Below are 12807 nucleotides of genomic sequence, written 5' to 3'. Positions count from 1 at the left end.
AAGGCACGCGGCCCGGTCGACCGCTGCCGGAATATCCTTTACCCGTACGGCGATCGCACAGACGGATGTGTCGTGTAAAAGCAAGAATGCAGAAGCAAACGATTCCGGCTCGGCATTCACAATAAACGAGACGCCACCTAAAAGCACATGAGCGTCAGAAGATCCAGTGAAAATCGGGAGAAAAAAAGCAAACCCACCTTGGCGATATAATGTCACATTCTTTGACCGATGCTTTCCAACTTTGTTCAATCCCATATCTAGGAAGAAGGCTTCGAGCTGCCCAATCCGCGCCTCGTCGACTGCAAACTCCACGTACTCTATCCGCTCCACCTCCGGTAATGGAGGCAGGATGGATCCGTGATACAACTCTGATTGCAAGTACAGCAAGCTCCTCAGACCATCTTGGGCGATTCTCTTTGCTGGAGCAGCGCGGAACTCGTCGTTGAAGATCTCGAGCGACAGCGGCCCGATGTAGCCGGTCTGTATCAGCTTTTCCATGAATGGAATGATGGGGAAGGCTCCTTGAAGGGGATAGTTCCGGTGATGCCGGGAATAGCTCAGATGATCCATTTTGAGAATCGGAGCATCCGCCAACTGCACGAAGAAAATCTTCTCTGCGGGGACATCGGCAATGGCGTTGATATCACCTTGTCGCGAGAATATGTGGAATGTGTCGAAGCAGATACCAAGGTTGGGGTGGTCTACTTCCTTCACGAGCTCCCACGAGTACTCCCATGTGTAAACGTGAAGTCCCCATGCCAGAGCCTCGTACGCTATCCGCTTGTTGTATTTTGCCGCAAGTTCGGCCGCTGCCCTCAGATCCGATACCAGCCTGTCTCTGTCGCCCACCTGTAGAGTCCACGGCATAAGCATTCATCCATGCATTAATTCTCGAAAGGCGGGGAACCATGAACTCCACTTACCGAGCTTGGAGAGCAATTCGAGCACAGCAATATCAGGTCTGTATGGAGCTCATCCATCCACTGAAACTTTCTCTCGAGTCTATCCAGACTGCGCTTCAACTCCTCCGGCGTAGCCGCACCCTCCAGGTCCCTGAAGGGCTGGTACATCTCAATCTTCAACCCGAGCTCCTGACACACATTGTAGATATCCTGACGCGAGCCTGGGTAGTGCAACAGGTCGTTCTCAAAGATCTCGACACCGTCGAAGCCCGCCTCGGCGATCGCCGTCAGCTTGTCGAGGAGGTGCCCCGAAACGCATACCGTCGCTATCGATGTCCGGTGCGGCAGTACGGGCTTGCGCTGCGCTCCGGTAGTCTTCGAGACGAGATTCATTGCGACCGTGTGTAGTGGGGGGTCTTGAGGTTACGTGTCGGCGATGTTACGATACGTAGGAGGAGGAGGAAGGAGGAGCAGGAGGGAGCTGTACGAAAGCTGACTTCAGTTTCGCGGCTTTCGAGTGCGCCGTCCGGTGACAGGTATTCAGCTGCCTCGGGTAGGGGGGGTGGGGAGCCGATGACGGGAAAAAAACTGGCGCGCTCGGATAACCGCGTTTATCCAACGTTTCGCGAAATGCGGGACCGAAGGAAAGGATCAATATATACGAATGGTCCCAAACACCGATCCGATAGTTAGAGGTGGCTGCGTGCTGGGCTGGCTGGGTTCCAATAAATCACCGACTTTTCTGGGGTTGGGTTGGGTGGGTGAGCGCGACCCTACCTATGCTACCTACGGTACCCACCGCGTGTGTGTGTGAGCCCGCCCGCCGCCGCAGGATCTGGCTCGCACGAACCGGATAAACGATAGGCTCGCCCGACATGGGGTACAGCAAAGTGTGGGGTCGGCAAACTGCGACGCTTTGATTCCACGAATCACGGCTGACGAACCGCAATGCTGAGTCGATACTCGGGCTGGCGAATAAACGTGCCGGTCATGTGGTTACATGGGGATCTCCCGGTGTTTCCCCCCCAACTCACATGTGTCATACCGACCACATGGTGAGGGTTTAGGGCTATGTAAAGAGTGTACTGGCGATGGCCGGCCCAAATGCTTAATTTATAATCTTACTGCGTGTCTCCATTCGTCTCCCTTCGTCTCCATTCGTCTCTATTCCATAAAATGCAGCTATGCTGCAGCTACTTCAGTAAAGGCAGGGCCACCCAGTGTATCTACCCTCTCCAATAGCTTTTCAGTGTAAATCCGGGAAAATACTATCCCGAAGTCGAGGTGTATGTGAATGGGCCCATGGGCGCAGGTCCACAAATCTCTTCCGTCAAGAAAACCACTACTACGCAAAAAAAAAAAATCCCCCTCCCATCTTGATTGAGTCTTCTCCTCACGTCCGGAGGTATAATATTTCTCCGCTCGAAACGCGGCGCGACACACCCACTATCTACCACTACCGTACGTACATTGATTAAGCGGCACCATTCGATACCGTCGTACCTAGCACGGCCGCCGGAGGAATTATGGCAAACATGACTACGCCCAAAGAGGTCTACAACTGGCGGAGTAAGTCTTCGTTCCGCCCTGTCCTGCCCCGCGCTGTCAACGCCCGTACCGTCTTGGACGATGTCATGGCATGTCATCCGGATTAACAGACGGCCCCATCTCCGGCACGGTTATTTTAGTATACTTCACGGGGGTCTGTGCCTGTGCGGGCTCGCTAGTGTTTGGCTATAACATTGGGGTGATCGGGGGCTGCATCGCGCTCCCATCGTTCCACCGGGACTTCAACCTGGCGCCTCTGAATACCGCCGAGTACAGTTATGTCGCGGCAAACATTGTCTCCGCCATGCAGGGCGGCGCGTTCTTCGGCTCCATGGGAACTTTCCCAATCACGGAGAAGATTGGCCGGAGGTTCTCGCTCACTATTGCTTCGCTGATGTTTTTCCTGGGGTCTTTGATAATGGTGCGATATGAGTGAACCCCCGGAAGATTTTATTCTGCTTTGTTTATGCGGCTGTCACTTCTCCTCGCCGCCCTCGCGCAGCTGAGCGAACGCAGCCGCATTACAAACGGAGGCGGGAAGCAGTCGGCTGACGGTTGCGTGTGGTACCCAGACATTTTCCTACGGCTCTTTGCCGATGATGTACGCGGGACGTTTCATTGGCGGACTCGGCGTCGGTTCGGTATCGCTTCTGGTACCCATGTACATTAGCGAGATCTCGCCGCCGGACATCCGCGGCTTCCTCGTCGGTATGTGGGAGATCGGGGGGCAGTTTGCATCACTCGTGGGGTTCTGGGCGAACTTCGCCGTGCTCAGCTCTATGCCCGAGTCCCAGAGTCAGTGGATGCTCGCGCTGGGTATTCAGCTGATCCCAGGCGGCCTGCTCTTCCTCGCGAGCGTCTTCGTCCTCCCCGAGAGCCCCAGGTTCCATATCAAGAAATTCAGGCCGGAGAAGGCACTCAAGACTTTGACGTGGCTGAGACAGCTCCCCGCCGATCACGAGTACATCATCAACGAGCTGCGGGCGATGCAGGAGCAGGTTGACCGCGACTTGGTGCAGGCACCGTCGAAGCTCAAGATGATGCGCGAGCTCTGCTGGAAGGGAAATCGCAACCGGCTGGGGTTGGGAATGATGTTGATGATCTGCCAGAACTTGACGTATGTCCTCCGGTTCGCCGCATTCCGGTTTTTGCTTCCTTACTGACTGCGAGATTCTAGCGGTATCAATGCGCTTAACTATTACTCTGTAAATAGGCACCACCATCCCCCCCACCCCAATGAATACTCGTTTTGCAAGATTGCTGACCCGAAGAAATCCGCATATAGCCATCCATCTTCCGCTCCATCGGCTTCACGGGGGTATCAGTGAGCCTCTTCGCGTCCGGCATGTGGGCGCTGATCAAGACGGCTGCGACGATTCTCTCGCTGCTATTCCTCGTGGACCGCCTCGGACGGCGCAAGCTCCTCCTTATCGGCGCGTCGGGGGCTGCCGTGATGATGCTGTACATCGGCAGCTTCATCACGGCGTCAAAGGTGGACCCACAATCGCCGGGCGAAAAGACGCCGGCCGCGTGGCTCGCCATCGTCAGCCTGTACGTCTACGCGGTGTTTTTCTGCATCGCCTGGAACTCGATCCCGTGGATCTACTGCGCCGAGATCTTCCCAAACCGTCTGCGGAGTCTGTGTGTCAGCATCACTACGTGCACCCAGTGGCTCGGACAGTTCGCCATTGCCAGGGCGACCCCGTACATGCTCACCGACATCAAGGGCGGCACGTATTTTTTCTTCGGTGGGTGTTTGATCGCAATGATCGTGTGGGTCTGGTTCTACGTGCCAGAGACGAAGGGAATCACCCTAGAGAATATGGATTTGCTGTTTGGCGTGCCGAAGCAAAGAGGGACCGGCGAAGAGGCGGGGAGGGATGGGCCCGGAGATGATTATAAGGCGAAGCTGGAGGACGTTGATGCGAAGGAGGCGGTGGAGAAGATTGCGGATGAGGGATTTGAAGCGGGTAGGCGGCACATCGAGAAGTAGATAGATATAGATACCTAGAGTCGGTTACGTATGTATGTAACCGCGAGATCGGCGTTGAAGCGGGGGGTTTATGGAGAGGACGGGCCAAGGGGGAGGGGGGGATGAGGTGAAGTTTAGAGGTAGGTATCTACATAGATGTATGATGTATGTATAATGACACCGAAAAGTTATGATTGATGACTTGCCGCCCAATGCAACCCCACCGTACCCGATACGGCATGTCTCGGAAGCCAACGTCTTACATGTAAGCCGTTACCAACAGAATATGATCACGACGGCGCACCTCCCTGCCGACGGTGGAGCAGGATGAACCCCGAACTCGGTCCCGGGAAATTACCTAGGGCCTGTGCAACATGATGGGGTACCGATATGTACGATGGGGGCATGCATATCTCACGAGTTACATATGAAGTTGAGATGTATGTAAGCACCCTATTCGCTGCATAAACGAGGCTGGATCCTCCCTCCACCACCGCTGCTGCCAACAGGGACTCTGACGATCCTGCTTCTCGAATGGTGGGGAATGTCTCAACGCCATGTTCCAGCGTCCACTCGTATTCGGGGGGGAGGTGGTGGAAGGAATGAGAGCAGGTACATATGCCGCGCTTCTAGACGGGTGAGGAGGAACGCCAGCGGTTACAGCCTAACCATCTACCGGGCTTCTAGACGGATGTGGGGAGAGTTTGGGGAAGGGTTAGTGGGGTTACTCAGTCTCTACTACTACTCCACATTGAGTCCATACCGGTTTATTCGATTGTAATCAGAACCAAGGAAGCATCGGTGTTTCTCGCTTAGTGGGCGAACCACGAGGTTCGAACTGGTGGAGGCAGATGAAGCGTGTTCCATGAATCGCCGTTGGCGGTGACCCATCTGCCTAGATACAGTGGGTATTTGGAAGGTAGTGGCACACTGCGACTCACCCCCCAAATGATTAGTTAGCTTCAATGGCACCGCTGAGGAGGTAGAGTATGTCTGCACGGTAACTCCAGCCATTCGGCATCACTGCCGGTCACTCAAGTGCCGTACATATCTCGGAGGACAGCACTGCCGATCCAACAGGGGTACTTAGTATCTGCTATGGGTCGGATATCTGGCCGACTGATAAAGCGTACATACGGTGTCCCTTCTTCCCTTCCCCCCGCCTCCTCGCCTCGAAATCACAAGCTAATGGAGTCTTTATCGAGCAAGAGGAGATATGTACCAGGTAGGTAATCACCCGCGGGATGTGGTGCCGGGGATGGATCAACGAACGGATTATCAATAATCCCTCAGCCTACTCTAGAGTACCATGTAAGTGACCGTAGGTGGTAAGAATTCTTGGGGTAACCACATGAACCTATCGTGGATTGGAATCGAAGCTTCCGAAGTTCGAACGCGCGTGCAGTCTCCTACCACTAGATATGTGCCTACACATGCGGTCTAGGGGATAGTCACCACATCACATCACATCAGACGAACATACCGGTACTTCCATAGCGCTGAATTATCATCGACAGTATGTATGCACATGACTTGACTCGGGAGGGTTCGCACAAACATATGTATGTAGAGTCAAGACATCATGCTTCCTCCACAGCGGCTGCTGCTAGTTATGCCTACCCCCTGGACATGGATGCAAACCAAACCCGCATCGAAGCTTCTTCTCACCAGATATTGCGTTGAAGCGGTGAACCCTGCTGGTTCGATAGGGGAGAGATGCAATCCCGGCCACGAAAACGCTCATCGGATATTCGGTAGCGAGCTCTGGGGGCTCTTGTGTACTTGCCGTTTCGTACCGCTTCCTGATTCTCGTGGGAAGACTCAAGCTGGCGAGACAGTGGCCGCACATCCACGGCGAGTTGAAGTGCGAGAGTCGAGACGACTCTGGAGTAGATATACGGATAGATATAAGGGAGCAATCCGGGGTATCTAAGTATTTCGGTAGCTACGAGCGACCAGAGTGCGTGGGACGGCGAGGGATGGATCATGGCACCACAGACACCATCCGCATACGCACTCACGCATACGGATGTTCTTACATGTTCCCCCACAGCCATCAACCGACCGAATTACCCATCCCCAACCTGACCTAACGACGGGTGCAGGCGCGCAGTGTGCACCACACATCCAGCACACATCCACGCATCCACACATCCCTCCCATCCCCGGAACTTGGCGGTGAGTTGCTAGAGTGCACTACATTGTTAGCGCGCACGAGGGAAGGATGGGGGCGGCGCGGGGCGGGGGGGCGAGGGAGTAAGTCTGTACCGCATTACTACTCGGACTTGGGGATAGGTTTGTGAGGGGGCGCCCCACTACTTAACAGGACTAGGGGACACCGCGCGGGCTTGCTCTGGCATTTTACTTCGGAATGCCCGTCGGTGTGGTGCAATCAGCCAAGCAACCTTCATTCGCACTTGGAGAAGAGAGGGAAAGGGAACGACAGGAATCGGGAACCAGCAGCGAACGAGCGAACGAGCGAGCGAACCAACGACCGGAACACCTGCTGCGAAGCACCTACTGCTAGTACTAATAGTTACATGCTCTCGCCGAGAGTCCAGTTAGTTAGTCCAGACTCCAGACGACCGACCGACGTCCGGCACTTCCCCCAACCACACTCTTCCCGACACCCTCACCCACAACACCACCGATAGCCCCCCCCAACCCCAGCCCCAGCGATCGACTTCATCTTCCCCACACCGAACGGACGTTCAGACGACCCAACCACAACTCCGGTTCGCTATACCGGTACCCTATCCCGACGTCGTCCCGCTACACAACAACCCATACCTACAGTGCTACAGCACGTACGTACGCACGCCGCACAGCATCCGGTACTACACCGCCGTGCAGCAGAACGAACCTCGTGGTTTCAATATAACTATATCTTGCTCGCATCGTATACTCTGCACGCTCGCGACTGTCGCAATTGCTGCCTTCCCACTCTATATCCGGGAAACTAGGGCGTACCCGAGGTTTTCATATTGCACCGTAACCTTGTTCTCCGGTTCACGGTGGTCAACTTGACGAGCTTTGGCTTCAAAGAGCCGCGACGAATCACGACACAGTCACAGTCACGAAGAAAAGGCTCAATAGCACAGACGTCTACGACCTCTCGTCGAAACGATCGTCAAGATACCGTCCGTCATGTCGCGGCCATCCACTGCCGCCAGCGGCAGCTCTGTAACCCAGGAGCCATCGCTGCAGCCCCAGTCGCAACAGCAGTCGCAGCAGCAGTCGCAGCAGTCGCAGCAGCAGCAACCGGCTGGCACGCTCCCGATCTCCAAGCTTCCCGCTGCACGGCGATACACGAGCGAGGCGCGCGAAAACATGAACTGCAAGAGCTGTCGTAAACGCAAGGTCAGTCGGAACCGGACCAGCCAGAACGCGCAAGCCACAGATGCCGTCATCCATTTCCGAAAGTGCACACCGCTGAGAAATGCAGCGAAATACCGGACAACGGCCTGCTGACATCGTTACACCCGCGCATACAGATCAAATGTTCAAGAACCCGGCCGTCATGCAACGCCTGCGACGTTTTTCGCTGCGAGTGCATCTATGGTACTACCATCCATCCCATCCCGTCCCATCCCATCATATCCCATCCCATTCCCCCCGCATTCCCGGGTACGAAGAAAGCGATCGAGGGAGCTGAGACCGGTAGACGCGGTGCCCAAGAAACGTGGGCCGAAAACAGAAGTGCTCGAGGAACTGCTGAAGCGCATCGACGGATTGGAGAAGCGGCTGGGCGACACGGAAACTACAGGTGGCCCAACGCGCGATTCGCCAGGCGCGGACAATAGCAATACTAGCAGTGTGGCATCGAGGAAACGGCCAGCGACATCTTCACCGGAAGGCTCGGGACCATCGCCCTCAGCGAGCATAACTCCGTCAGCACACATAGTCATCACAGGACCTCCGGCCACTTCACCGGATGAACGATTAATACGACGGCTCGTCGACGTCTTCTTTGAGCGCGTCAATGGGAAACCCTACACACTGTTTCACGAGGGCCTGTTCCGTCAGCAGTGGGCTGAGGGAAGGGTGCCACATCATATTCTCAATACGCTATGCGCCGTTTCCGTGAGGTGGGTTGGGTTCGGGGGTGCGACAGAGAGGGGGGGAATATTTCGATGATAACGTTTATAGATATACACCGATCCACGAACTGGGTATAAAGTCGGCGCAAGAATACAGTGAGGAATTCGCGGCGAGCGCAAGGAGAGAGGTGGATTCTGATGAGCCAACGCTCGAGAATCTACAGTCAATGTTGCTGCTGTCGATGACATACTACGCTATGGGATACGGCAAGAAGAGCTTCATGCAGATGGGCATGTTCTCCACTCTTCCCCATAGCATGTGGCGGCATACTGACATCAATCAGGCTCCGCGATTCGAATGACCCTCGCGCTCGACCTCCACCGGGAACTTCCGTCTACGCATCCCTCCTCGCATCTCGAGCAAGAAGTCCGCCGCCGTGTCTTCTGGACATGCTATCTCATGGACCGTTTCACTGTTTGCGGTTCCGTGCGCCCACCCTGCTTCTCCGATCGCTCGATATACCTACGTCTTCCGTGCACCGAGGACTCGTTCCGCCGCGGGATACCTTCGGACTCGCCGTTCTTCTCCGAAACTGGCGTGGGATTTGGTACGCAGATCTCTAACAGTAATCTTCTCGTGGATGTGGTGCGTATCCTGGGCCGAACGATACGGTACACACAGTCCGGCGGTGTGAAGGGAGACTCCCATTTCCCATGGCATGCATCTTCGAATCTCTCGCGTATCCGCAACGAACTCAACACATGGGCTTCTTCGCGTGACCTCCGGGAAGGCGTTCCCCCGACTCCCGACGCGACCAGCCTCTTTCTCGCCCGCAGCGTCTGGCACGTGATCCATTGTCTGATGTACCGCAACTTCCTCCCGATCGACCTCGCCGAGCTGGACGGCAACGGCACACAACAAGCCTGGCAGATGGAAGCGACGAAAGTCTGTTTCCAGCATGCGAACGCGCTTGTCGACCTGATCTCCGTCGCCGGAATGACACCCGCCATCGAATGGCCCGCCTTTGCCGGTTTCTGTCTCTCGACCGCTGCTAGCGTGCTCGTACACGGCGTCTTCTACAAGGGATCGGAAGCGTTCCGTCGGTGCCGGGAAAACTTAGTTACGGTGTTAACGCAGGTCCGAGCGCTAACGGGGTTCTGGGCTTGTATGCGGCAGCAGCTCTTCATCCTCAAGAAGCTGTACCACTGCCACGAGAAGCTGGTGTCGTCCTATTTTCCGGACAGGCGGCCGGCCAGCGTCTTTCACCTCGATGACTTTTATGACCGCTATGCTGCGCAGGGCGGAGGCTTCGAGGCTTGCCATGTTCCATTCTTCGATGCCACGGAGGACGACACCGACTTGTAACCATCCCTCTCCTAGCTGTGGTGTCCCCAGGGCTAACCGGTGACCAGATCATTCCTGGGCATTCCCGCGATGAAGTCGCAGCAGAACACTATTGGGTACAACCCGGTACCATCTCTTTTGCACCAACAACAGCAGCAGCAGCAGCAGCAGCAGCAGCGGTCACAGCAGCAGCAATATATAGAGGAATACCCGTTCTCGCCCACCACACCGCAGGACTTGCAGTTCCTCTCGGTCGCCAATTTCACCAGCCACGCCGGCTTCGAGTACGAAGACTTTGGTCAGGGTTTCCAGCATATGCAGCCGGATGCGGTGGGCGGCGGTGGCAGCGGCGGTGACGATGGAGGTGTCCAGGATATGAACATCATCGAGCAGGAACGTGATCCGCTACTGAGTATGCTAGCCGAGATGGCGGAGAGGGAGGGCGGCTTCGACGGTGGAGCGCCGTTGATGGAGGAACAACGGGTAGATGATAGTAGGTGGATGGGAGGAGGAGGAGGAGGCGGCGGCGGTGGCGGTGGTGGGACCGGGAGGATAGTAGTAGGTGGGGATGGCAATTGATAGTTCGTCGGGGCGTGTTGATTCTGGTGGGACCAGATGTCGTCAGCCGGTAGGTCCACGAGACTCCGGAGCGACTCGACTCGACGGCGGGTTTTATATCCGTGAGGGAGAAACAAACGATTGGTGGAGTTTATGTCTTTTTCCTAAATATGGGGATTTTGTTTGTATTATTTATGGGGGCGTTTGCTTGCGTATTGGGGCGCGGTATCGGTCGAGGCGTGAGAGGGGGGGAGGTGGGAGGCGGAGGAAAAAGGTTGGATGGCTGTATCTGCGGATCTGCGGGGGGAGTCTTCTTCGATTTTGCTTCGATTTTTCTTCTTCGGCTTTTGTTTGTTTGTTATATATTCGTTTTTGTTTTTGTTTTTGCCTTTGGCGTGTAACTTTAGGGATGGACTGGCTGGCTGCTCGGTTGTATGTATGTTTGTATGTATACGTCGGCGGGGGGGACGGGGGACGGGGGACGGGGGACGGGTGGTGCATTTGTATTTATGAAAGCTGCGGAATTCTAATCGTTTGATGATGCTGATGGTGTAGTTGCGATGATATACGCGTGTGTGTGAGTGGTGGGATGAATGTCCGTCGCTATTAGCCTGGGCTGGCTGCTGCCCGCTGCCCGTTGGCGATCAGGCGCTGTCACGACATGTCAGTCCATTCCGACTAGGAAATGGCTCCACATGGTCACATCGGCTGCATTCCACGCGATAACTAACACCACCTACTACATACCCACCCGCGCCGGGATCGGATGACAGGCCAGTTGGCCATATCAGAAGCGCTGGATAAAGTAGAGTGGAAAGTAGAGTATAATTCCAGGTATCTAGGGAACAGTAGATTGAAAAAAGTATCGAAAGGGAGCGTCACAGCTAAAGCAAAGTAAAAAGTCTCTAGGTAATCACAAAACACACCAACGCAAAAGAAAAGCAAAGGAAAAGAAAATCCGTCTACACAAACTTCCGGAACCATTCCGTTCCGGCCGTCCGTCTCCATCTCCGTCTCTGTCGTGGGCCCGCCGTCTAGCCTCCCGGCCTGGAGTAATCCAGCGGGACCACGCGCCGCCACACCTCGCGCACGACGCGCAGCTGTGCGTCCCTCGCACTCTCCAGTTCGGTCTCGCCCGCGGCACGAATACCAAGGTACCTCCTCCCGCCCAGCCTCACGTCTCCCACATCCTCACTGCCATCCTCGGGGGGCGCGCCATTCGTCACTAACCCACCGGCCTCGCGCAGGATGCATATTCCCGCGGCGACATCCCACTCCCAGCAGCCGCCCTCCCACCAGATATCGAAGGCGCCGGTGGCGGTGTATGCCAGGTCCAGCGCTGCGCTCCCCAAAGACCGCACGCCGTGCACCATCCCGCCCTTACCGCCCCTCCCACCGAACTCCGCGGCCATGTTCAGGAAGCTCTCAGACTTGCGGTACAGGTTCCCTTCGGGCACGTCCCGTCGGTCTTTTCCCCACTCGCAGGAGAAGATGCAGCCGCGCGGGGCGTTGGCGGGTAGTGGTGGTGGTGGCTGGAGAAGAGGTAGTGAGGTGGTCTCGTTCAGCCACGCGCCGAGACCAACGGCGCCGGAGAAGAGGGAGTGTGCGAACGGCGCGTTGATCACGCCGACGATGGGCTCGCCGCGGTGGATCAACGCGATGCTGATGCACACCAGGGGGAACATGTGCACGTAGTTCACGGTGCCGTCGAGCGGGTCGATGCACCATGTTGGTGGAGAGTCGGGGGTGATCAGGTACTCGCGCGAGGAACCTTTGGAGTAGCTCTCCTCGCCGACGAAGGCGTGCGTGGGGTAGGCGGTTTCGATCGCGGATTTGATGAAGCTCTCGAGCTCTGTAGTGGTGTAGACGATGGTCAGCATGCGAGTGCGGGATGGGAGTTGATGAAGGTGATGATGGGTAACGAACGCTCGTCTGTCTCCGTGACTAAATCGACCGAGTTCAGCTTCTGCGTGGAGGAGATAACATGGTTGTTGTTCTGCGCTGCTCGACGCTGCTCGGTCGCCGCGACCAGGAGCTGCCCCGCCCGTTTGGAGAGGTCAATCGCAAAGGCGTAGAGCTCATCGATGTTGAGGTCGTCGTTGCTGTCCGCCATTGTTCGTGAGCGCGACCGATAACTAGCACGTCTTGCGGGGTGACGCACACCCTTAGCATCGCGATTATACGTCAGGGTCTTGCCAGTAGCCGCTTACACGCGGATCGGCTCGCCGCCGCAAGCCGAGAAACCTTATCTTATCTTATCATCCTATCTAAGTTATCTTTCTCGGGAACGCTTCCTCTATCCGCAGAGCCAGTGCGTTTCGCGGGGTGGGGATAAATTTTCCACCAATCATATCACTTTCATAGTGAGTTTTTCCGAACAGGTCACGTGAAGAGGGATTGGCCCGCGCTTTTTGCCTCGGTCCCGGTAGGTGCAACAAGTTG

The 12807-nt window shown here is 55.9% G+C and overlaps 7 protein-coding genes across 7 annotated transcripts; 5 read left to right on the top strand and 2 right to left on the bottom strand.

The window, feature by feature from the left end:
• Positions 1 to 21: 21 nt before the first annotated feature.
• On the bottom strand, positions 22 to 1295 carry BZA05DRAFT_440816 (4-hydroxyphenylpyruvate dioxygenase; the record flags this gene model as incomplete). The annotated part of the gene is made up of 3 exons (XM_051486628.1): positions 22 to 137; positions 198 to 849; positions 924 to 1295. Coding segments are annotated over 3 exons (1140 nt in total), but the record flags the coding sequence as incomplete, so codon positions are not given.
• A 944-nt stretch (positions 1296 to 2239) lies between these two features.
• BZA05DRAFT_383744 (general substrate transporter) lies at positions 2240 to 4530 on the top strand. Its single transcript, XM_051482252.1, has 5 exons — positions 2240 to 2471; positions 2591 to 2871; positions 3023 to 3567; positions 3628 to 3655; positions 3736 to 4530. The coding sequence occupies exons 1-5, from the start codon at positions 2429 to 2431 to the stop codon at positions 4441 to 4443; spliced, it is 1605 nt and encodes a 534-aa protein (XP_051344837.1). The 5' UTR covers positions 2240 to 2428; the 3' UTR covers positions 4444 to 4530.
• Positions 4531 to 5638: 1108 nt separating this feature from the next.
• BZA05DRAFT_414932 (uncharacterized protein) lies at positions 5639 to 6949 on the top strand (the record flags this gene model as incomplete). The annotated part of the gene is made up of 8 exons (XM_051485283.1): positions 5639 to 5647; positions 5716 to 5733; positions 5867 to 5938; positions 6132 to 6311; positions 6368 to 6382; positions 6528 to 6600; positions 6641 to 6678; positions 6755 to 6949. The coding sequence occupies 8 exons, from the start codon at positions 5639 to 5641 to the stop codon at positions 6947 to 6949; spliced, it is 600 nt and encodes a 199-aa protein (XP_051344836.1).
• A 310-nt stretch (positions 6950 to 7259) lies between these two features.
• BZA05DRAFT_24480 (uncharacterized protein) lies at positions 7260 to 8757 on the top strand. The gene is made up of 3 exons (XM_051479948.1): positions 7260 to 7782; positions 7917 to 7983; positions 8087 to 8757. The coding sequence occupies exons 1-3, from the start codon at positions 7570 to 7572 to the stop codon at positions 8557 to 8559; spliced, it is 753 nt and encodes a 250-aa protein (XP_051344835.1). The 5' UTR covers positions 7260 to 7569; the 3' UTR covers positions 8560 to 8757.
• BZA05DRAFT_24468 (fungal-specific transcription factor domain-containing protein) lies at positions 8528 to 10470 on the top strand. Its single transcript, XM_051479946.1, has 3 exons — positions 8528 to 8753; positions 8807 to 9824; positions 9876 to 10470. Exons 1-3 carry the CDS (start codon positions 8690 to 8692, stop codon positions 10384 to 10386), a joined length of 1593 nt encoding a protein of 530 aa, XP_051344834.1. The 5' UTR covers positions 8528 to 8689; the 3' UTR covers positions 10387 to 10470.
• BZA05DRAFT_383735 (uncharacterized protein) lies at positions 10250 to 10838 on the top strand. The gene has a single exon (XM_051482251.1). It carries the CDS (start codon positions 10536 to 10538, stop codon positions 10764 to 10766), a length of 231 nt encoding a protein of 76 aa, XP_051344833.1. The 5' UTR covers positions 10250 to 10535; the 3' UTR covers positions 10767 to 10838.
• A 225-nt stretch (positions 10839 to 11063) lies between these two features.
• BZA05DRAFT_383733 (putative inositol monophosphatase) lies at positions 11064 to 12516 on the bottom strand. The gene is made up of 2 exons (XM_051482250.1): positions 12292 to 12516; positions 11064 to 12217 (listed from the first exon to the last, which is right to left on the bottom strand). Exons 1-2 carry the CDS (start codon positions 12476 to 12478, stop codon positions 11400 to 11402), a joined length of 1005 nt encoding a protein of 334 aa, XP_051344832.1. The 5' UTR covers positions 12479 to 12516; the 3' UTR covers positions 11064 to 11399.
• Between the last annotated feature and the right edge of the window lie 291 nt (positions 12517 to 12807).

Source organism: Tricharina praecox (genome assembly GCF_024521635.1).
Source record: "Tricharina praecox strain CBS 144465 chromosome Unknown BZA05scaffold_1, whole genome shotgun sequence".
Classification (NCBI taxonomy): Eukaryota; Fungi; Ascomycota; class Pezizomycetes; order Pezizales; family Pyronemataceae; genus Tricharina; species Tricharina praecox.
The sequence above is the reverse complement of the archived record's forward strand: the minus strand, read 5'-3'. Positions and strand labels throughout refer to the sequence as shown.

Bases quoted from the DNA above. Each gene is read 5' to 3' on its own strand.
- BZA05DRAFT_383735 (XM_051482251.1), top strand. From the start codon at position 10,536: ATGGGGATTTTGTTTGTATTATTTATGGGGGCGTTTGCTTGCGTATTG.
- BZA05DRAFT_24480 (XM_051479948.1), top strand. From the start codon at position 7,570: ATGTCGCGGCCATCCACTGCCGCCAGCGGCAGCTCTGTAACCCAGGAG. The intron at 7,783-7,916 runs GTCAGTCGGAAC...CCGCGCATACAG, and splicing joins AGAGCTGTCGTAAACGCAAG to ATCAAATGTTCAAGAACCCG. The intron at 7,984-8,086 runs GTACTACCATCC...TGAGACCGGTAG, and splicing joins TCGCTGCGAGTGCATCTATG to ACGCGGTGCCCAAGAAACGT.
- BZA05DRAFT_383733 (XM_051482250.1), bottom strand. From the start codon at position 12,478: ATGGCGGACAGCAACGACGACCTCAACATCGATGAGCTCTACGCCTTT. The intron at 12,218-12,291 runs GTTCGTTACCCA...ACACCACTACAG, and splicing joins AGTCACGGAGACAGACGAGC to AGCTCGAGAGCTTCATCAAA.
- BZA05DRAFT_383744 (XM_051482252.1), top strand. From the start codon at position 2,429: ATGGCAAACATGACTACGCCCAAAGAGGTCTACAACTGGCGGA. The intron at 2,872-3,022 runs GTGCGATATGAG...TGTGGTACCCAG, and splicing joins TCCTGGGGTCTTTGATAATG to ACATTTTCCTACGGCTCTTT. The intron at 3,656-3,735 runs GTAAATAGGCAC...ATCCGCATATAG, and splicing joins ATGCGCTTAACTATTACTCT to CCATCCATCTTCCGCTCCAT.
- BZA05DRAFT_24468 (XM_051479946.1), top strand. From the start codon at position 8,690: ATGTTGCTGCTGTCGATGACATACTACGCTATGGGATACGGCAAGAAG. The intron at 8,754-8,806 runs GCATGTTCTCCA...GACATCAATCAG, and splicing joins GAAGAGCTTCATGCAGATGG to GCTCCGCGATTCGAATGACC. The intron at 9,825-9,875 runs GTAACCATCCCT...ACCGGTGACCAG, and splicing joins ACGGAGGACGACACCGACTT to ATCATTCCTGGGCATTCCCG.